The sequence below is a fragment of the Epinephelus fuscoguttatus genome, linkage group LG14 (assembly GCF_011397635.1).
Source record: "Epinephelus fuscoguttatus linkage group LG14, E.fuscoguttatus.final_Chr_v1".
NCBI classification, from domain to species: Eukaryota; Metazoa; Chordata; class Actinopteri; order Perciformes; family Serranidae; genus Epinephelus; species Epinephelus fuscoguttatus.
The window spans coordinates 10,350,751-10,372,466 of record NC_064765.1 but is presented as its reverse complement, the minus strand read 5'-3'; the positions used below and the strand labels follow the sequence as shown (position 1 = coordinate 10,372,466).

General features: G+C 38.3%; 3 protein-coding genes across 7 annotated transcripts in view; 1 reads left to right on the top strand and 2 right to left on the bottom strand.

Moving 5' to 3' along the window:
* Positions 1-17: 17 nt before the first annotated feature.
* On the bottom strand, positions 18-9,202 carry ddo (D-aspartate oxidase). 2 transcript variants are annotated; one of them, XM_049596213.1, is made up of 5 exons: positions 8,927-9,202; positions 2,439-2,644; positions 2,194-2,302; positions 1,931-2,107; positions 18-1,787 (listed from the first exon to the last, which is right to left on the bottom strand). In XM_049596213.1, the coding sequence occupies exons 2-5, from the start codon at positions 2,608-2,610 to the stop codon at positions 1,229-1,231; spliced, it is 1,017 nt and encodes a 338-aa protein (XP_049452170.1). In that variant the 5' UTR covers positions 2,611-2,644; positions 8,927-9,202; the 3' UTR covers positions 18-1,228. The 2 variants fall into 2 exon arrangements, with proteins under 2 accessions (XP_049452170.1, XP_049452169.1); XM_049596212.1 differs by lacking the exon at positions 8,927-9,202 and having other exon boundaries at positions 2,439-2,707.
* A 48-nt stretch (positions 9,203-9,250) lies between these two features.
* zbtb24 (zinc finger and BTB domain containing 24) lies at positions 9,251-17,283 on the top strand. 2 transcript variants are annotated; one of them, XM_049596822.1, is made up of 7 exons: positions 9,251-9,290; positions 11,622-12,478; positions 14,128-14,295; positions 14,405-14,488; positions 14,582-14,665; positions 14,759-14,840; positions 16,180-17,283. In XM_049596822.1, exons 2-7 carry the CDS (start codon positions 11,650-11,652, stop codon positions 17,057-17,059), a joined length of 2,127 nt encoding a protein of 708 aa, XP_049452779.1. In that variant the 5' UTR covers positions 9,251-9,290; positions 11,622-11,649; the 3' UTR covers positions 17,060-17,283. The 2 variants fall into 2 exon arrangements, with proteins under 2 accessions (XP_049452779.1, XP_049452778.1); XM_049596821.1 differs by lacking the exon at positions 9,251-9,290 and adding an exon at positions 9,318-9,567.
* The window catches only part of si:ch73-242m19.1 (uncharacterized), a 37,514-nt gene continuing 33,034 nt past the window's right edge, over positions 17,237-21,716 (bottom strand). For 2 of the 3 annotated variants that reach the window (XM_049596818.1, XM_049596819.1), the window contains exons 43-45: positions 21,257-21,563; positions 20,851-21,002; positions 17,237-17,377 (exon numbers count right to left, since the gene is read on the bottom strand). In XM_049596818.1, the coding sequence (XP_049452775.1) occupies positions 17,324-17,377; positions 20,851-21,002; positions 21,257-21,563 (513 nt within the window). In that variant the 3' untranslated portion in view covers positions 17,237-17,323. The remainder of the gene's footprint in view (positions 17,378-20,850; positions 21,003-21,256; positions 21,564-21,716) is intronic. The other variant, XM_049596820.1, reaches the window with a different exon arrangement.

The window sequence follows — 21,716 nt, the reverse complement described above, 5'->3', positions numbered from 1 at the left end:
CAACAGTTACAAGAAGAGTCGCTTGGCAGTGAGTCGCCATTTATTTCCCATCAAACAAAGCCTTAATTAACAAAGTGCATATTATTATGAATTGATTATATTAAAGGTCCAGTGTGCAGGATTTAGGAGGTTATATTTGGAGTAACAGAATGTAATTATAATAAATATGTTTTCTTTGTTGTAAAAATCACCTGAAAATAAAAATCACTGTGTTTTTATTACCTTAAATGAGCCTGATTGGCTGTTTGTTCCAGTAACCATACTACCATACTATATAGTGTGCCAGAAAAAGATTTAGAATGACCTAATACTTCATATGTCAAATGCAGTATGCCAGAAATATCAGAATGTTCTACTACATCTGATCTGGGTACTCCAGCTTCCTCCCACAGTCCAAAGACATGCAGGATTGTTGGAGGGTTTTAAAATACAACAGCCTTCAAATATACTCTCAGTGTGTCTTACAGTGTCTCCCTCTCAGCCCTGTTCTGTCTTGTTGCCACTTATTAGTTAATTAGGTTCAGAACTGGGCCAACTAACGAGAGAGACCAGATTGTTTGTTTTCTTGACTCCACCCAGGTAAGTTTGATTCCTTTTTTCTTTTAGATATTTTTCTTTTAAAAACCTCCTAAACGGTGAACAAAATAAATGTGGCTGATACAGTAAGTCGTCAGTAATTCTGAGGCACAGAGGTATAACTTTAGAAACCCAGTTTTATGTAGTGTTGACAAAGTTTAGCAAATTAGCAGCTGAACAGTTTCACTCCACCCAGCATGAATTTGTCTGAGACACAAACATGAATCATTCATTTCACATCAGTAATTTTGTACAGTACTTTCCTTTTCATGAATTAAATTAATAAAGATTTTTTATATACACACTATAAAAATTCTAACAAGGCTTTTAGTCATCTCTCTGACCACAGAGGCAGCTCTCATTGGCACCTCGTAGCAGAAATTTAAAAAGTATAATAGTATGATATTCTCTCAAAACCAGCCACAATTCATCACACAAAAATTATTCACCAAAATAAATTATTTTTACATAAAGAATTTCCTCATATCCAAATGTTTTAAATGTCAAAGCTACTACAAATTCTCAAGATTTAAGTTTTAGAATTGTTCTTCGTTCTTTGTCGTCTATTAGTGATTCAAATCTCTATTATTTCAAGGCCAGTGTCATCAGGACGGAGTAAAATCAGGATCTAGTGGCAGACTGACTTCACACTTCACAGTTTAGCCTTTTGTGGCAGATCACGAAGGCACTTCCTGACCAGCCCCAGTGCGTCCACGGCGGTGCCCCAGGCGATGGTGACTCCCCAGGCTCCGTGGCCGTAGTTGTGTACCACAGGCACCCTGCGACCCTGCAGCTGCACCACTTCCCTCTCCACCCTCGGGTTCCTCCTGGTTGGCCTCAGACCGACCCACTTGCTGAGAACTTTGGCTTTGCTGATGGACGGCACCAGCCTGCTGCAGCGCTCCAGGATGCTCTCTGTGTCGCCTTCGTCCACTTGTAGCCGCCAGTCCCCCTCCTGCCTCGTGCCGCCTATGGTGACGGCGTCTATGCCGGGGTAGATGTAGGTCATTCCATCTCCAGCTCGGATGAAGTGCTTAAGCCAGGGCGCCTCCACCTTGAGGACCTGACCTCTGATGGGGTAGATGTCGTTGTCACCCACCAGCGTTCTAGAGCCCAGACCGGAGCAGTTGACTATGAGGTCAAAGCTGCTGCTTAATTCCTGAAGACTGTTGACCTTCCTCTGTTCCACCTGACCGCCAGCTTCTCTGAACCTTTATACAACAAGCGTTTGTCGTTATAAGGAGTATATTCAGCTGTTCACCTCAGTGGAATCAGAACATGAATTAAACTGCACTGAACTAAAATCTATTAACACCTTTGGCATGACCATGAGATTAAAACCTGGAGGACAAACCTGTTCTCGAGCCATGGCAGGTAGCTGGGACATTCACATTTAATGGTGGTGAACGCATGGCCAAACTTGTGATCTGGAAACATTTTCAGTTCAGCGTCAGTCATGAATCTGAAGCCGATCACAAAATCTGACCAGAAGGGCTTCTTATCGGTTGGAACGTCCTTGAAAATTTGCCAGCTGGAAGAGAATCAAAACATAAATCACTGTATGCAAAGAGGCCGAGCTATCGCCCTTATTTTATAGCGCTATATAACAATTGTTACCCAGAGCTCAGCATGACTCCAGCATCTGGTGAGTGTTGGGATGTAGCAAGAGCCAGCAGGTGATCAAAGCTGTTCTTGAACCAGCGTCTTTGTCTCTCCAAGGGAATATCTATGCATATGTGTGTATAAAGGATGGGGTTAGATTGTGAATGTACATGCATTACAAATGATATTCACCCTGGTAAATCTGTACTGACTGCATCACATTTTAAGATATTACACAGCTAAGAGAGATTGTTGCATACCTGGAAACTTTGTAGCAAACATGAGCCCAGCAGCTCCATCGCTGGTGGTGTCAGGACTGAACTTCTCCGCCAGCAGAGTGACAGAACAGGAAGGCAGAGCCTCAGCGATGCAGACAGCGGTGGAGAAGCCGACCACACCTCCTCCGACCACCACAACCCGGGTGCTTTTCATCCTGGACAGGCCTGCGTCTCACACTGGAGGTAAACTGCAGAAGAGAACGTATAAAATGCTGCTTGACTGCTGCAACACAACCTTTGTTATGACTGAAAGTTAATCCACAACTACTGGCCTCTGCCTCAACTGAGCAGACGGTACAAAGATCCACTTCACTTCAATAATGAGTTGCGTAACAGACATTGTAAACCGGGCCCCACACAGCCACAGAAAGTGATCAGTGCTGCAGATTGGTCCAGTGTTTTAATCCGAAGCTGTTTCTATACAACAGTTGCACAAACATAAAGGCAGCACAGACCGATCTGAATTTTTTTTTCTCTTTCCTGAATGTTGCATTATTCATATCAGATAAGTAGAAGCAGCCATACAACAATGTAAAAGTATCAAATTGAAAAAAAACAATGTGTATTTAAACTAAATTTTAATCTTGTAGCTGGTGATTGAGCTATTTTTTTCTTTCTGTTAGACAGTTAAATTTGCACCAATGCAGCCTATTTTATAAAGTTCGTTCATAGTTTTTAATATCTTATAGTGCACCCAAAAATGAAAATTCAGCCATTATCTACTCACCCATATGCCGAGGGAGGCTCAGGTGAAGTTTTAGAGTCCTGACATCTCTTGCAGAGATCCCAGGGCAGAGTGGGTAGCAACACAACTCCACCTAATGCAGGCTGACGGCGCCCCAGATTAAAATGTCCAAAAAACACAATGAGGCTAAAAAAATGACGTTTTTCCAAACACCTTTTTATGTTGGGGCCTCAGGACACTTGGCTCACTACGGACGAGCAGTATGGAGATATTCTGTGGTTTCAATTATGTGTTTTTTGGGCGTTTGAATCTGGGGCGCCGTCAGCCTGCATTAGGTGGAGTTGTGCTGCTACCCACTCTCCCCTTGGATCTCCACAAGGGATGTGAGGACTCTAAAACTTCACCTGAGCCTCTCTCGGCATATGGGTGAGTAGATAATGGCTGAATTTTCATTTTTAGGTGCACTATCCCTTTAATCTGCACTGACAACTAAAGCAGGTTTTAAATGCTGACAAAACAAAGGTTATGCATTTCTCTAATGCTAGCAAGAAGCCTGTGAAGACTCCTGGGGCCGTGTTCACGAAGCTTCCTAGCACTAAGAGTCGCTCCTAGTGACAAAATCTTCAGAAAATTCTTGGTCTGCACTTCTTAGAATTTCCCCTTAAAGTCGAGACTAGGCCCTTGTAAATATAAAATTATCCACAGAGCATCTTAGACCTTAAGAGTTCTTCTAGGAAAAACTGTTAGGAGCAGGGAGGAGGACGTTCAAGAGGCTTGAGTTTCTTAAGTGGAGGAGAAAATGGTGAAAACACAAAGAGGTCTGAGAAATATTCTCCAAACACTAAATGACAGTGAGTAAATGAAATGCTACAGATTAGGCTGTGCAGGGATATTATTTGTGGTCTATCTCATTAGGGGTATGTACGCCTTTCCCACCTAACACAGTGTCATTAAAATGCCAGAAATAAAATGATCAACACTAACATAGTTGAAAAACTGTTAAAATGCAGCAGTGCTGCAGTGATGACTTGTCTCAACCTTCCATCAGCAGAGTAATCACACTGTCAACACTTTGACAGTCAGCAGTTAATTTCATTTCTACGGGGTGCCCACACCTTGCAGGCTCACAAAAGGGCGTGTCTGTGACAATCAATCACACCTGTCAAAAGAAAGCATCACACCTAGCAACGGGGTCAACCACACCTCCTCACTAAGGTAAAAGTTTCTGTCTCTTCCTTGCTCCAGCTCACTCGGAGAGCTTTCCTAAATCACTCCTGAGCTAGAACTTCTCTCTGAGAGTGATCTCAGAATGTTTGATGTCGTCACTGCTCAGGGGAAGAAGTTAGAGGTTGTCACTTGTTACAAATATCTCAGTATTTGGCTTGATGACTGTTTCTTTTAAACCTCAGCTTCTTAAAACGCAGAAGTTTAAGTCCAGTTTCACATCTGCGGCCAGAAAAAGACTGGTTGCTGCTTTGTACATGTCAGAATACTGCACATCATAATGCACTGAGACTTGTTACAAATTGTAAAGCCCTTACTCATCACTGTGCGCTTAATTCCAGGGCTGGTTTGCCTTCTTTAACCTTTCATAGGGTCAGTCACTGGTATTTGTTCAGTTATAAAGCCACACTGGGTAAACTCCCTTCCTACATCTGTTCTTTGAGTGAGCAGAAATCTGACTGTAGCTGCAGTCTGAGATCTCAAGACTTAGTTTTGTCTGAAGAAAGCTGCTATGTGCTCTGCTCCCCTCACCTGGGTTATACCATGGTCTGGGTGAATTCTCAATTCTGATTGGCTGCAGGGTGTCCGATAAAAGGTGTTATGGACCGTTTCATTGCTATTCTGTTGCTAGGGCAACAACTTTGGTCCCTGTTCACTTCCTGTCTATAGACCGTTTCATACTGGACAACATAAACATTCTAAATGGGTTCCATTGTATTTCCTGTTTGAATGCATGTTGATGCAGGAGCTGACAGGAAGTAAACAGGACGTAAACAGGGACCAAAGTTGTTGCCCTATCAACACAATAGCAATGAAACGGTCCATAGGACAGCTAAAAAGACGCTCCGGTCAAATTGCCTGATGACAGGTTCTAAATTATTGCGCTGGCGCAACTGCTAGTTTGTAACCATAGCAACGGAGACTCAGAGCAGAGGCAAAGGATTACAACGGGCATCATGAGTGATTTTATCGTTTCATTAATTTATTTGGTGAATTTGATCATTTTGATGACTGTGATGCAGAAGAAGAGAGGTTAGAGAATGAAAAGAAAAGGGAGAAACGGCACAAGCAGTCGCGGGTCTATGGCAAGCCGTTTTAATCGCTAGGCTGGATATTCATTACTGATATCTGCAACATAATTTTGACTAGTCAAAACTCTAATTACAGATATCTGTAATTCAGTTTTGACTAGTAAGATTCAAACTACTTTTGCCATTGACGTGTATGGGGTTTGTCATTATAGATATCTCCATAGTTGCGGATATCTACAACGTCATTTTGACTATAATTCAAGTTCAAGATATTTACAACGTCATTCTGACTTTCTGAAACTTAATTCAAGATATCTAGAAAGGACCATGTAGATATCTTCAATTGATGATAATTAAAGATATCTTGAACTTGAATCATGACTAGTCAAAATGACGTAGATATCTCAAACTGGAATTACAGATATCTCCAATGTAGTTGCGGATATCCGCAACTACATTGGAGATATCTGTAATGACAAACCCAATACACATGAATGGCAAGAGTACAGTGGTGGAAAAAAGTTTTCGGACACCCTTAAAATTTTACACAATCTCAAATATTATCATGAAATATTTGTGGCAAAATCTTTTTTGTGTTTCAAAAGGTGTGGCTGCATTAGACAGATACAAACAAATACAAATTATATTTTTTTGTTTATTGTTTACAAGAAAATCTAACAAAACTAAATTCTTGACAGTTTCAATATGTCAGTTCTCAACATTGTCGGTATCAAAGTCAACAAATAACAGAGAATGTGTTCAAAACTGAACAAAAAATAAATAAACCATCACATCATCAAATTAATATTTAGTAGTCCTGCCATTGGCACGTAGTAGAGCTCTAATGCTGGCTGGCATGTTCCCCACGAGCCTTTCACACTGTTGAGGGGTAATCTTGTCCCATTCTTCTTGAATTACTGCTTTTAATTCTTCTAAATTCTTTGGTTTATGCTTTGAAACAGACCTTTTGATAATCCACCACAGATTTTCAATGGGGCTCATGTCCGGGGATTGAGCTGGCCACTCTAAGACCTGGATACTGTGCTCCTGCAGCCAAGTTCTACTGGCCTTGGATGTGTGGCAAGGGGCGTTATCTTGTTGAAACATCCAGTTTTTACCTCGACGGAACAGTGCATGCGCAGAAGGGAGCACGTGGGTTTTGAGAATGGTACAATACTTGGTAGAGTTCAATGTGCCATCACAGACAGTGAGATGACCAACACCAGCAGCACTCGTGCATCCCCAAACCATGATACTGCCTCCACCATGCTTGACAGTAGGTACTGTACATGCTGGAGATAATGCTTCGCCTGGCCTTCTGCGTATCCTCACATTAGTAGGAGGAAGATAAAGCTGGAAACTGGACTCATCTGACCACAAAATCTTCTTCCAGTTCCTGGCTGTCCAGTTCTTGTGTGCCTGGGCCCAACGACGGGCTAACCTCTGTCTCTCATTGATCAGGGGCTTCTTGATAGCCTTGTAGGACCTTAAGCCATGATCTAAAAGTCGGCCACGTACAGTGCAGGTGGAACACTGACACCAGTTTGGTTTGACCACTGCTGCTGAAGCTCCTGTGATGTCATTCGGCTGTTTTGCCTGCACATGCGGATCAGGATGCGGTCATTTCTTGCTGAAGAAACCCTTGGACGCCCAGATCTTGGTTTGTCTTCCAAGCTGTTGGTTCATCTGTATTTCTGCAGAGTGTATCCAACTGCTGAAGGACTGCATCTGCACTTCCTGGCTATCTGGCGGCAGCTGTACCCTTCCTGGCTGAGAATCTTTATCTTCAGGCGTGTTTCCTGCGTTAGGTTCCTTGTTTTAGCCATTTTTGCATCTGAAGAACTTTCAAATGTGCTGGCTTTATGTAGACACGAAGCTTGGCAACAAAAATTGTGTCTTTTAATAAAAACGACCTTCATCACTGGTACCAAAATGACCCAATACTCAAAATTTCTTATGTATTTTTATGGAACCAATCAATTTTAAGTTTTTAATGGCTTTTTTAGGATTTATTTAGTGTTTTGGCTGTGACTGTACTAAAAGAAATTGCACTTGAAGACCTAAGAGTGATTCTTAATGCAATATTTCACAAATGCATGGGGTGTCTGAAAACTTTTTTCCACCACTGTAGTTTGAATCTTACTAGTCACAACTGAATTACAGATATCTGTAATTAGAGTTTTGACTAGTCAAAATCTAATTACAGATATCCTGAATAAGAGTTTTGACTAGGCAAAATTATATTGAAGATATCAGTAATGAATATCCAGCCTAGCGATTAAATGTTAAAACGGCTTGCCATAGGTCGGCTCTCTGACGCGGGCCTGGAAACTCATCAGATCAAGACCGGACATCGGTGTGAGAGCAGCCTGCAGGCTTATTGGGCTCCGTCAGCGCAGGAGAAACGAGACTGGAGCAACATCTTGTCGTCTCCAAATGTCCCAACAAGCAGTGCTCAATCTGTCAATCTCCGTCCTTCAAATGCCACTATGATGGACATACCCATATCACTTTCAAATCTCACTATTAATGGTAATGTAGCATTTTATTTTAAATAGGAAACAATCGTTAATTTGTGAATGTATTTATATGATTTACATATAAAATTACTTATGATTTTGACTAGCCTACTATTTGGATGTTGATTATTTGAAACAAATTTTCTTGGGCCTATAAATGAACGCCAATGAATCATGAAAGTAATATCTCAAGGTGGTTTTTTTTTTTTGCACATCATCCTCTGACCACCAGAGTCTGTAACACACAAGCGGTAAGAAGAGCACTGACTTTCTGAAATAATCATCTTCTGATATCACGTACAGTTTAGCCATCATCTCGCTTCCCTTCACTGATCAGAGTGAAAAACTCATGATTTTAACTGTAAAACACATTAAATCATAAATAATTGATTTAATATTCATTTCTTTGGTGAGTGACCATGGTATAAGCGGGTTAATGCCCTTCGAGGTGTCCATTATCTATTATGAATGGAGTTCGCTGAAGCACCGTCGTCCATTAATTCCTGATAATGGACACCTCGTCGGGCATTAACCCTTACAGAACCCACAAATAGAATAGCGGGGTGCATGTCATATGGGTTAAATTATAATAATAATATTTATCTATTATTATTATCATTTTTATTATTATTAGAATTAAAATAACTCCAACTGTTGAATAACTTAAGTGAGGTGAAAAGCTGTATCTTTGCTCCATTTTAAAAGGTGCATTAAAAAAAATAGAAAAACTCATACGAAGTACAAATAATTTGGAAGTGCAGACACTAATTAATTTTTGTGTAATGGCACTGCATGTAATGGATATATTTTGGATTTGCATTCCCATTATAAGTGCACTTCTTCCACTTTCTTTGCACCTGCTACTCTGGATACATACAGTTTTATTTTATCAATAGGGAACTTGCACATTATATAATCTTATTTTAAAAACGGTTTTTAGGGACATTGTGGCTGACAAAAGTGTCCTATGCTACAGAAAAATACAGTCAGTGTAAAACAAAGTTGACCGACCTGTTCCCACGATCTGCACAGACTGTTTACCTCCTCTGTGTTTAAAGGACGTGCAGGTCCTGCAGAAACTCTTCACCGCAATGACAACGATTTAAATTATTCAGAATCCTCCGTATAAATATGGCCCGTTTACGCTGATAGATTCTTCTAATCAGCTGTTTCCTAATGTTTTAAACGAACATCGAAAAAACCCAGATCGCTTAACTGCCGTACACTTAATTTGATTTATAAAAGGTGACGGTATGCAGCCCCTTCTCAGAGCCACTGAATGTATAGATCAAGTCTGCGAGGAAAGTCTCGCCAGAGCCTCACCTCTCGCGATAAGTCAGTCACAGTCACGCTCTCCGTCCAACGGCAGCAGAAGGTAAGGTCCTAAAAGCTCACAACTTTGAATTACACCGCGGTTTGAGCGTTAAAGCTGTTTGGGACCTGTTACAAACACAAACATTTACCGAAGTGTAGTCGGTTTAACGCGTTATTTGTAGCGCGTGCTCCGCTGTTTGTGTTAGCTTTAGCCTGCTTGTGGCTAGCAGCGCGTGCATTGTTTGAGGCGATGTTAGTTAGCTTGTTTGCTAACCTGCAAAATGTTGGTTCACATCTCTGCAGGGTTTGTGTGTAGTTGTGGGACCAAACATCAGCAGGTAAACTTTGAATCAGTGTGGTACACAGCACGGAAACAGTTGGAGAAAACCAAACACTGAGTTTTGGACTATGCTGTCCTGCAAATTAAACATTTGTGACGTTACTGCTGCATGCTTTATCGATTAGCCATCGACAGTTTGGACAATTGTAGATGTAATGTGAGTAAAAACAAATAAACAAACACACGGTTTCCAGCCTTTTAAAATTTCAGGATTCCTTTTGTAACTTAAATTTTTAATTTGAGTTTTGGACTGATCAGATAAGGATTTAAAGGCTCTAATTTTGGCTAATAAAGGGTATTTTTGACTGACATTCATAGACAATATTTTCAGTATCAATCAGCTCATTGTTTTGTTTATCAATTAATTGATAAGTCTATAAACAGAAGAAAGCCCATCCAGTTTGTAATTTCTTTTATTTTTCATCCAACAGTTTAAAACCCAAATATACTCACTTTACAATTATACAGAAGACAAGCAGATTGTTTTATATATAAATGACTGAAAATGATTATCAGAATTATTGGTGATTCACGTTTTGTTGATTGACTAATCATTGCAGCAACTTCAGCTTTCCCTTTTCGTTTTTATTTTTATTTGTAAATGTCCTTTTGTTTGTTTATTAATTTAATTTACTTATCAGTTTAATGCCTTGTTGTTTATCCTTTATTATGTGCATTCCTTTTGGAAAATTGTTAGGAAAGATTGACGTAAACTGTTACCACAGCAATAGTCATGAGTTTCAGCCCTAAAACACGATTTGCTTTAGGTTTACTATTTTATCAGTGCAATGTCATTTAAAATAAAGATGTGCAAAGTTAAATATGTACGTTAAAATGCACACTTGTGGAGTCAAGTTATTTTATTTACTTGTTTATTTGACAAGAACAAATGCATAAGACAATGCTTCATATGTAAAATACAAAATAGTAGTAGTAACAGTAGTAGCAGTTTATTTTTAAACATGTAAGTAGCAAATAAACAATTATCATACATTGGTAGACAGACATAAAAAAAAATAAAAATAAAAAAAACGTTAATTGAGGAAGCATGAAAACTGAAAACAACATATAATGATTTGATTTACAAGTCCAAAAAGGAGTGGGAGCGGGAGGAAGTACAAATTTATTTATTTATTTCAACCCCTTCTCCATAAATTTACAATAGTCAATCATGTAGCTCCCCATCACTATAAAGCTGTACAATAATTCATTCCCCTAGATCTATTCTAATATATTAAATTAGCAATTTTATTTGTCTTACAGCAAGATATGAAATAATTAGTAGATGTAGTGCATACAGGTTTGTAGCCATGGCTAATTTGCAACCCCTGTCCCTGGTTCGACTTTTAGAGCTAAAACATTAAATGTAAGATCACTGAGTATGGAGTAATTTAATACAATAAAACACAACATACACAGTAGGGCTGCAACAATTAGTCGACTAATCGATGACTAAACGACTATTGAAATAATCGGTGACTATTTTAGTAGTCAACTAATTGGTTTGAGTCATTTTTCATAGAAAAGTACTAGAAAAGTACCCCAAAATACTCTTACTGCAGCTTCTTACGTTCAGATATTGGCAGCTTTACACACTCTCCCATGACAGTGAACTAAAACCCTTTGGCGTGAGTACGAAACAAGACATTAGATAATATAATTTTGGGGTTTGGGAGAAACAGACCGTCATTTTTCAACATTTTGACACATTTTTCAATAAAATGATTAGTTGACTATTCAAAGAAATAATCAACAGATTAGTCGACAATGAAAATAATCATTAGTTGCAGCCCTAATACACAGTATGATACAGACAAAGACTAAGTCAAAAGGAAGACCACAATAAGAACAGAGACAAAAAAAGAAAACAACTAGCAATGATTGTTATTGAACTATAAGGTCTGTGTGTGTTTGTGTATGTGCACATGTCCACACCTGTATGTTGCATTGTGCTTAAAGCACGTGTGTGCATGCATTTCTAAAAATAATGTATTGCATTTCAGTCTTATGCACTCTAACCCTGTTTTAACAGACAGTTGCTTTGCATTACAGGAACAACAGTGACTGTTTTGAGGTGAAAATGTCTCAGACAGCCAATGCCAGCCCTTCATCACTCATGGCCCTTCACTCAGATACACACAAACACAGCATTCTGAGCAAATTCGACAAGCTTAGGAAGAGGGACCTGCTGTGCGACATCACTCTGGTTGTGGAAGACGTGCACTTCAAGGCACACAAAGCCCTGCTGGCAGCAAGCAGCGAGTACTTCTCCCTCATGTTTACAGCAGAAGATCATACCAGTCAGTCGACCTACCAGCTGGATGGAATGGCAGCTAAGATGTTTGCAGCAGTGCTGGACTTCATCTACAGCGCCCAGGTGTGTGTGGAGGAGGGCGCTACAGAGCAGCTCCTGGCCACGGCTTGTCTTATGGAGGTCAACGACCTTGTCAAGGTGCTCACTGAACTTACACGCTCTGCTGCAGCAGTTAGAGGTGAGAAGTTAAAGGGAGACATTGTCGAGGTGGCAGATCTGTCAAAACGCAAAAGAGGACGACCAAAGAAAAATATGGCTGTTGTTACAGAGCTGGAGGGGAGAAGCGCACAGTGTGAGGGGTCAGAGGAGGGCCAGGCTGAACATATAGACTGTGATGATGTAGTAGCTGAGTCACAACCTAAAGATGATGCAGATTATAACCCAGGTGCCCACCAGAGCCGGCAGAGCAAACGCAAAATCAGGCCACCAGTGAAATACAAGAGCTACAAGGTGGGCAGCGACACAGCAGGAAGCAAAGAGCCTGGGAAGAGAGGCAGGAAAAGGAAATACCCCAACACTGAAGCTCGATGTGAAGACTGTGGCAAAGAGTTCAAAAACCACCTCTTTTTAAAGATTCACCAGAGGACTCACACAGGTAATCTAATCTTTTTTATGACCTTTTAAATAACATACTGTTCTTTTATTTTTATGCCAAATAGTGAGAGTGTAGGAAATTATACAAAAACCATAGTAAAGTATGTCAAAATATATTGTGAAAACATTGTAGAGTAGGTTGTCATTAGAAGTAACAGTAGAGAATGTTAAATATTTCTGCAAAAAAAAAGTAAATGTAGTATGTCAAAAGTGGTATATCAGTTAATTTCATAAAAAATCATAGTATATTATGTCAAAATTTGATTTTAAAAAATAATAGTATAGTATGTAAAAAAAAAAAAAAAATCATTAAGATGGCAAAAAACACTGTAGCATGTTGGTAAAAAGTCAAACATCGTAACGAAATATGTCGAAAAAAGTAATAAAAAACATCATTGTATTTGTAGTGACTTGACTTTACAAAACAAAAAACCTACCAGCCACTGAGGGGCTGCTATACTGGCACTTGACTATTTGATGCGTCTCCTTTGTGCAGCTTGTAGATTAATTCAGACTCACAAGCTTCCGTGCAGCAATACTCAAGTGTGTTTATTTACACATCCTCTGGTCCATCACAACAAGCATCCACTGATCTACGTGCACTTATATATTAATAACTTGCATGCAAAACAAACAAAGGCTCCATTGTCAGCCATGCTACACCTGAGGGTCAAAAAACTGTGTGCTTCAACGGAAAGCAACACCTGCCGAAGTGATACTTCACATAACATAACATAACTCAATAATGGCTCTAACAGTATAGTATGTTCAAAAAAAGTCATAAAAACATCATCGTATAGTTTATTAAAGTCATAAAAACATCATAGTATAGTACGTCGAGAAAAGTCAAACTTTTTAATATAGTGTGTTGAAAAGGAGTCATGAAAAACATCTTAGTATAGTATGTCGAAAGTCAAAAAACATAGTTTAGTATTCTGAAAAAAATCATAAAAACATCCTAATAAAGTGTGTCGAAAAAAGTCATAAATTGTCAAAGTATAGTATGTCAAAAAAAGTTATGACAAATATAGTATGTTGAAAAAAGTCTTAAAAAATATTATAGTATGGCATAAAAAGTCATAATAACATCATGTCAAAAAAAGTCAAAAACTTTCATAGTATAGTATGTCGGGGGGAAAAAGTCCGAAAAACATCATAGTATAGTTTGTTATTAAAGTCATAAAAAACAATAGTATAATATGTCTGAAAAAGTCATAAAAACATGATAGTATAGTATGTTGGAAAAGTCAACAAATTTCATAATGTTCAGGAAATGGTCATAAAAACATCACAGTAAAATATGTCGAAAAAAGTCATGAAAAACATCAAAGTAAAGTGTGTCGAAAAAAGTCATAAATTGTCAGTATAGTATGTCGCAAAAGTCATAAAAAATATCAATAGTCAAAAAAGTCAAAGCGTCGTATGTCGAAAAAATTCCTAAGAAATTGTCATAGTATAGTATGTTAAAGTCTCAACAAATTTCATATAATGTTCAGGAAATAGTCATAAAAATATCATAGTAAAGTATGTCGAGAAAAAGTCATAAAAAAATGTCATAATATAGTGTCGAAAAAAGACATGACTCATATTAAAGTATGTCGAGTATATTCACCAGTAGACCTCACTGTATTTCATCATGTGTTTCATCAGGAGAGAAACCTTTTAGGTGCCTGGTTTGTGGAAAGGCTTTTACCCAGAAGCACACTCTGCTGGTTCACCAACGCATGCACACTGGAGAAAAGCCGTTTGTTTGTACCATCTGCTCCAAAGCGCTGTCCACCAAACACTCCTTACAAGAGCACATGAACCTCCATGAAGGTAGGAGCTGATGAAGTTTAACATGTTGGTTCTTTATTCGCTGTACTGTGCATTATTTATCATCCCGTTCTCTGCTGCTCTACTATTAAACTTTTCTCTTTACCTGCAGAAGCCAAATCCTTCAGCTGTGATAAATGTGGAAAGACCTTCACTCAGAAGAGGCAACTTAAAAGCCATTACAGAGTTCATACAGGTGAGAATCACTTCACTTCATTAGCACCAGGTTAACTGAAATACAATCACTTTAAAAGTTCAATAATGTATTCTTTATTCTGTTTCATGTAAGGGAAATCATTACCAGAATGTGCTCAGTGCCATCACAAATTTATGGACACGGCTCAGCTGAAAAAGCACCTAAGAACTCATACAGGTAAAGTCAGACAAGCTGTTAAAACTACTGTGTAACTGATACCTATATGTACATGTGTAAAAGCACTTAATGACATTCATAATATCCTTACAGGTGAGAAGCCTTTCACTTGTGAGATTTGTGGAAAGTGTTTTACAGCCAAAAGCACTCTGCAGACTCATATCAGGATACACAGGTGAGACACGTTTTCCATATGTAGCCTCCTAACATATATATTTTAGATAGAACAAAAGTTTGTCATATAACAGCTTTATTTAATGTTACTGAACAAATATGAACATTCAATCAACAACAGGGGTTGAAGAAGCATTCAGATCCTTTATTTGAGCAAAAGCATCAAAACAACAGTGTAAAAATACTCCAATACAAATAACATTATTGCATTCGAATTAAGTAAAAGTACATAAATATTATCAGCAAAATGTAATTTAAGTATAAAAAGCGAAAGTATTCATATTCTGAGACATGACGAGGTACAACTAGATACTTTGTTGTAAGAGATCAAAGTTGAGAACCACTGATTTAATCCTTAAAAAATGTTTTGAATTATAAGCTTAAGAAATTGAAAAGTAACTAATACCCAAAGTTGTCAAGTAAAAAGTAGTGTTCCCTCTGAAATATAGAGAAGCAGAAAAGGAAAATACTCAAGTGACGTACTTCAGTAACCATCAACAGTCAGTTTAGCATCAATTTTGAGTTAGGTTTCTGACAACCTGTTAACATTCACTCCTTTTAGCTCCATTTTTGGACTATTTAGCTGTTAAATACATTGCTTATTATACTTAGATTAAAGTATACTATGCCCAAAAAGTATTAAAAAAACAAAAACGTAGTGTAGTATGGCAAAATAAAAAATAAGTCATAGTATAGTACATCAAAATTTCATTAACCCACAATGATTGCTGAAATTGCTCTGCTAGGTATCTGTTATTGCAGGTTTTGTTAAACTGACTTTTTTGTGTTCCTGACCTGTCCAACATTTACTCCATGAAAATATCTGGCTATTTAGCTGCTACATATGTCACTTTTTGTACTTAGGTAATAGTATAATATGCTAAAATGTATTTTAAAAAAGTATACAAACATTAGTTTAATAAAATCTGCAATAACTGATGTCCAGCAAAGCAACTTTAGCATTCATTTTGAGCTGCGTTTCTGACATCCTGTCCAACATTTACTCCTTTTAGCTCCATTTTTGGTCTCCACCAGGGAAAAATCTGGCTTTTTAGTTGCTAAATGCTTCGCTCTGTTTAGCAGCTAGTTGCACTTTTCATGCTGGTGAGGTTTTGTAGCTTACAGTGGATTTTTTTTTTTTAAAGCTCTTTTGCTTAAAATGTTTGCCTGCTATAGCCAAAAATTATGCTATGAGAGCAGTGAGGACCAAAACAGCAAAGTTGTGAGCCATAAAACCAAGATAATAAGCTGAAACTAAAAAGTTCATCAACATGACCCCTCCATATGTGATCCATTGTTAAACTTTAAAACAGTCTTAACATCAAAATGTCCTTTTCCAGAGGAGAGAAGCCGTACGACTGCAGCATCTGCAACAAATCCTTCTCAGACCCCAGTGCGAGAAGACGACATGTCACCTCTCACTCAGGGAAGAAACCCTTCACATGCTCCTTCTGCAGCCTCTCGTTTACCCGCCTGGACAATCTGAAGACACATACCAAATCCCACAACAAGGAGCGAGCTGCGACAACAGAAGCCTCTTCAGATGAAGCAGGAGCGGACACTGCGGCACCACAAGAGGAGGTGCGCAACATCCTGCAGCTGCAGCAGTACCAGCTGCCCTCCAGCTCTGAACACGAGATCCAGCTGGTGGTGACGGGAGACGTGGACGACATTAACTTTGTGCCAGGTCAGGACCAGGACATCAGCATCATCACCACAGAGGGGGAGACGACAGAATCGGGCCACTCCAGACTCACCCTGCTCACCCAGTCATCAGGAAACGTGCAGAACATGTCTCTGGTCACTCAGGGTGGCGTGGTGGAGCAGAGCCCTCAGATTCAGACCATCAGCATGCTGGAGGGTCAGATGACGCACCAACCTGAGCAGATGCACGTCATCACGCTGAGCAAAGAGGCGATGGAGCACCTACAGGCCCACCACGGTCCCCCGCAGCCCCTTCCCATAGCACAGCGACCCGTCCAGCAGCTGCAGGTGATGCACCAGCCAATCCAGCAGCTGGCCGTCACTCAGGACAGCTCACAGGTGAGCAGGGAGCAGCACAACCAGGCCATCCACATCAGCAGCCAGAGCAGCCAGCCCATCTCCATCAGCCAGACCAGTGAGCAGATCTCCAGCCACCACATCCAGGGACAGACCTTTCAGATCCAGGCAGGGACCGTCTCCTACCTGTACACCACGGGGCTGCCGCAGGAGAGCTGAGGGTGGGCCGGACCACTGAGTCTGCCAAATCCTGACTGATATGCAGCGTAATGGGACAGGAACACGCATATGTACAGTATATGGATGAGTGGATGATGTTCTTAAATATAACTGGAGAATAAAATGCCTTTGCTTTGAAAATAACATCTAAGTCTTGTTTCACAGTAAATCTATTTGACATGCAGATGCAGACTCTGCATGTCAAATAGCAGCTAACTTGCAAAACAAGTTCATGCTGCTTCATAAAACACCCAGGGGTGAATCTCACAGGTCTGGTAGCAGCGTCTCTGCAGTCCGGATATGCAGGCGAGACAAGTTCTGGAAGAACAACAAAGGTATATATGAATTTATGATCCAAAGACAGAGTAAAAACAGTCCCACTGTAATACATGATTAGAGAGGTGCTTTATGTTGCATGTATGTTATAAAACACAGGATATTTTATGTGACAAAAATAGTGTTTTGAAAATCGTTAATGTGTTGAGCTTTAAAGTTCATTCTTGACTTTGTAAACAGCATTTGACAACACAATCTTAAGAGGCATTCCAGAGCGATCAGATCACATGATCTTCATCAGCAGATACAGTTTGCCCAGTTGCGATGTAATTGCTGATGTTTAAAAAAAATCAGAAAAACAAAGGGTTTAACATATATAGGATATGTGCTTTTTTAACTGTCTGGTAGAGTTAGATGAGAGTATCAATACTACTCTCATGACGAATGAGTAAACATGAAGCTACAGCAAGCATGGCTCTTTTCAGGAAACAAAATGCACCTCTAAAGCTCACTAATTAAGCCCTGTGTATTTATTCCTTACTATGACCTTTTTTTGTGACTTTTTTTGAAAAACTATACTATGATGTTTGACTCTTGGACAAACTATACTATAACATTTTTCACGACTATACTATGATGTTTTTTGTGAATCTATTTCGACATACTACTGTGACGGTTTGTTTTTTGTTTTTTAACTTTGTCGACATTACTATGATGTTTTTTGACTTTTTCGAGAATTCTATCCTATGACGTTTTATGCCTTTTTTTAAGGATTTTGGACGACATACTATACTATGACATTTTTTCATGATTTTGGATGACATACTATAATATGACTTTTTTTAAGGATTTTGGACGACATGCTATACTATGACATTTTTCAGGATTTTTGATGACATGCTATACTATGACTTTTTAAGGATTTTGGACAACATACTATAATATGACTTTTTTTAAGGATTTTGGACCACATGCTATACTATGACTTTTTTCATGGTTTTGGACGACATACTATACTATGACTTTTTTCATGATTTTGGACGACATGCTATACTATGACTTTTTTTCATGATTTCTGATGACATGCTATACTATGACTTTTTTTCATGATTTTGGACGACATGCTATACTATGACTTTTTTCAGGATTTTGGACGACATACTATACTATGACTTTTTTTCATGATTTTGGACGACATACTATACTATGACTTTTTTTCATGATTTCTGATGACATACTATACTATGACTTTTTTTCATGATTTTGGACGACATGCTATACTATGACTTTTTTTAAGGATTTTGGACGACATACTATACTATGACATTTTTCAGGATTTTTGATGACATGCTATACTATGACTTTTTTTCATGGTTTTGGACGACATGCTATAATATGACTTTTTAAGGATTTTGGACAACATACTATACTATGACTTTTTTTAAGGATTTTGGACGACATACTATACTATGACATTTTTCAGGATTTTTGATGACATGCTATACTATGACTTTTTAAGGATTTTGGACAACATACTATAATATGACTTTTTTTAAGGATTTTGGACGACATGCTATACTATGACATTTTTCAGGATTTTTGATGACATGCTATACTATGACTTTTTTCATGGTTTTGGACAACATACTATACTATGACTTTTTTTCATGATTTTGGACGACATACTATACTATGACTTTTTTTCAGGATTTTTGATGACATGCTATACTATGACTTTTTTTAAGGATTTTGGACGACATACTATACTATGACTTTTTTCAGGATTTTTGATGACATGCTATACTATGACTTTTTTTAAGGATTTTGGACGACATACTATACTATGACTTTTTTCAGGATTTTTGATGACATGCTATACTATGACTTTTTTTAAGGATTTTGGACGACATACTATACTATGACTTTTTTCAGGATTTTTGATGACATGCTATACTATGACTTTTTTTAAGGATTTTGGACGACATACTATACTATGACTTTTTTCAGGATTTTTGATGACATACTATACTATGACTTTTATTCATGATTTTGGACGACATACTATACTATGACTTTTTTCAGGATTTTTGATGACATACTATACTATGACTTTTATTCATGATTTTGGACGACATACTATACTATGACTTTTTTCAGGATTTTGGACGACATGCTATACTATGACTTTTTTTCATGGTTTTGGACGACATACTATACTATGACTTTTTTTCATGATTTTGGACGACATACTATACTATGACTTTTATTCATGATTTTGGACGACATGCTATACTATGACTTTTTTTCATGGTTTTGGACGACATACTATACTATGACTTTTATTCATGATTTTGGACGACATACTATACTATGACTTTTTTTCATGGTTTTGGACGACATACTATACTATGACTTTTTTCAGGATTTTTGACGACATGCTATACTATGACTTTTTTTTCATGATTTTGGACGGCATGCTATACTATGACTTTTTTTCGTGATTTTTAATGACATGCTATACTATGACTTTTTTCATGATTTTGGACGGCATGCTATACTATGACATTTTTTCGTGATTTTTAATGACATGCTATATGACTTTTTTCATGATTTTGGACGACATACTATATTATGACTTTTTTTCATGGTTTTGGATGACATGCTATATAATGACTTTTTTTCATGATTTTGGACGGCATGCTATACTATGACTTTTTCATTATTTGGAACGACATACTATACTATGACTTTTTTCATGATTTTTGACGACATACTATACTATGACTTTTTTCATGATTTTTGACGACATACAATACTATAATGTTTTTCATGTGTTTTTTAGACATACTATACTATGTGTTTTTTTGCTTTTTTTACTTACACACTATGACGTTTTTTATGACTTTTCTAAATATAATGTGTTGTGTGGAACTGTTTGACATACTATACTGTGACATTTTCTGACTTTTTTCGACTTTCTTCAACATACTACATTATGACTTTTTGTGTGACTTTTTGGACATACTATGACATTTTTTATGTCCTTTTTCAAAACTATTGATGTTTTTTATGAATTTTTCATAATACTATACTATGACTTTTTTATGATTATTATTTTTATTTATATTTTTTGACATACTATGACATTTTTAAGGATTGTGACATACTATACTATGACATACTATAAGGTGGTAATTCAACCACAGTACCATTACTACTGGATAAACTTCAAATGGTGATGAAGATCCCATTTTACAATCGAAAGCTCCAGAACACTTTGACAGTACTAAATGAACCTAGTGGAGAGATTGTTCAGTCAGTAGTTGTTTACAAAGTCAAGAATTAACTTTGAAGATTCATTTTTAAGCCAGCGTGGATCATACATGATTTGGGAAAAAATTTTAATTGAGCATGAGGTGGTCTCTTTCCCTCAGTGGACTTTATCACCTTTAGGAGTGTAAATATTAGTGAGACTTGTTAAAATACACTCTGCTGTGCCTCTCTGGTTTACTCACTGCTTTAGGTCTGTCTATTCTTGTGTTGGAGCGGCTCCTGGCTGCTTCTGCTCTCTGGCGTTGTGACTCTGGAGCAATGTCCTGAAGCATGGTGTTGCTGGTGAGGCTGCCAAGCTGCAGAGCGGACTGCTGCTGACCAGCCCTGCATGGACCTGAGACAGAAATAGAACAGAAACTGAGCTTTACTGCTCCCCACTGCAGGGCAAAAACACAATCTATAATGAAGTTTAAAATGTCATCACAAAAAGTTATGACTATCTGGATGACAAAATGGTTTTAATTTCACTCCTGAACCACATGGGCAGCTAGAAGCCAAGGTGTAACTGACAAGATATGATTTTTGCAGATTATCACTTCACTGCTCTGAGATAAAGGTGAAACTAAGACACTGTGGAGGGTACAGTACCCGCTGAGGGACTTCTAGGACTCAATCTGCTCACTGACAGCGTGTAGTAAGTCCTGCTTTGCCCTGTGAGAGAATCAGGAAATGTCAGGGCAAATAATCTGAGGCAAATGGAGACGCTCTCACAGCTAACCTGAGAGACACAGAGAGGCTCTATCATATCGTCTCTCTCTGTCTGGTAATGTGTACCTGTTGTAGACGTGCATCTGGAGAAAGCTGCTTGCATGTCATTCAGTTGGTGCTGCAGTTTATCCACCTGCTGAAAGGCTTCTTGTTTGAGGCTGAGCTCTTGTTGTAGCTGCCCCCTCACCTACAGTAGATCCACACAGCAGGAAACATGAAGTTACAAGTATCTCTTTATTATCTGACCTTAATCTGAGAGTTCATACAACATCAGGTCAGATGTTGGTCCAGACTGAAATGTTTCAACAATTACTTGATGGACTGCTTTGAAATGTTTGTA

Bases quoted from the DNA above. Each gene is read 5' to 3' on its own strand.
- ddo (XM_049596213.1), bottom strand. From the start codon at position 2,610: ATGAAAAGCACCCGGGTTGTGGTGGTCGGAGGAGGTGTGGTCGGCTTC. The intron at 2,108-2,193 runs GTAACAATTGTT...ATTCTCTTCCAG, and splicing joins GGAGTCATGCTGAGCTCTGG to CTGGCAAATTTTCAAGGACG. The intron at 1,788-1,930 runs GTTTGTCCTCCA...TGTTGTATAAAG, and splicing joins CTGCCATGGCTCGAGAACAG to GTTCAGAGAAGCTGGCGGTC.
- zbtb24 (XM_049596822.1), top strand. From the start codon at position 11,650: ATGTCTCAGACAGCCAATGCCAGCCCTTCATCACTCATGGCCCTTCAC. The intron at 14,296-14,404 runs GTAGGAGCTGAT...CTTTACCTGCAG, and splicing joins GCACATGAACCTCCATGAAG to AAGCCAAATCCTTCAGCTGT. The intron at 14,666-14,758 runs GTAAAGTCAGAC...ATATCCTTACAG, and splicing joins GCACCTAAGAACTCATACAG to GTGAGAAGCCTTTCACTTGT.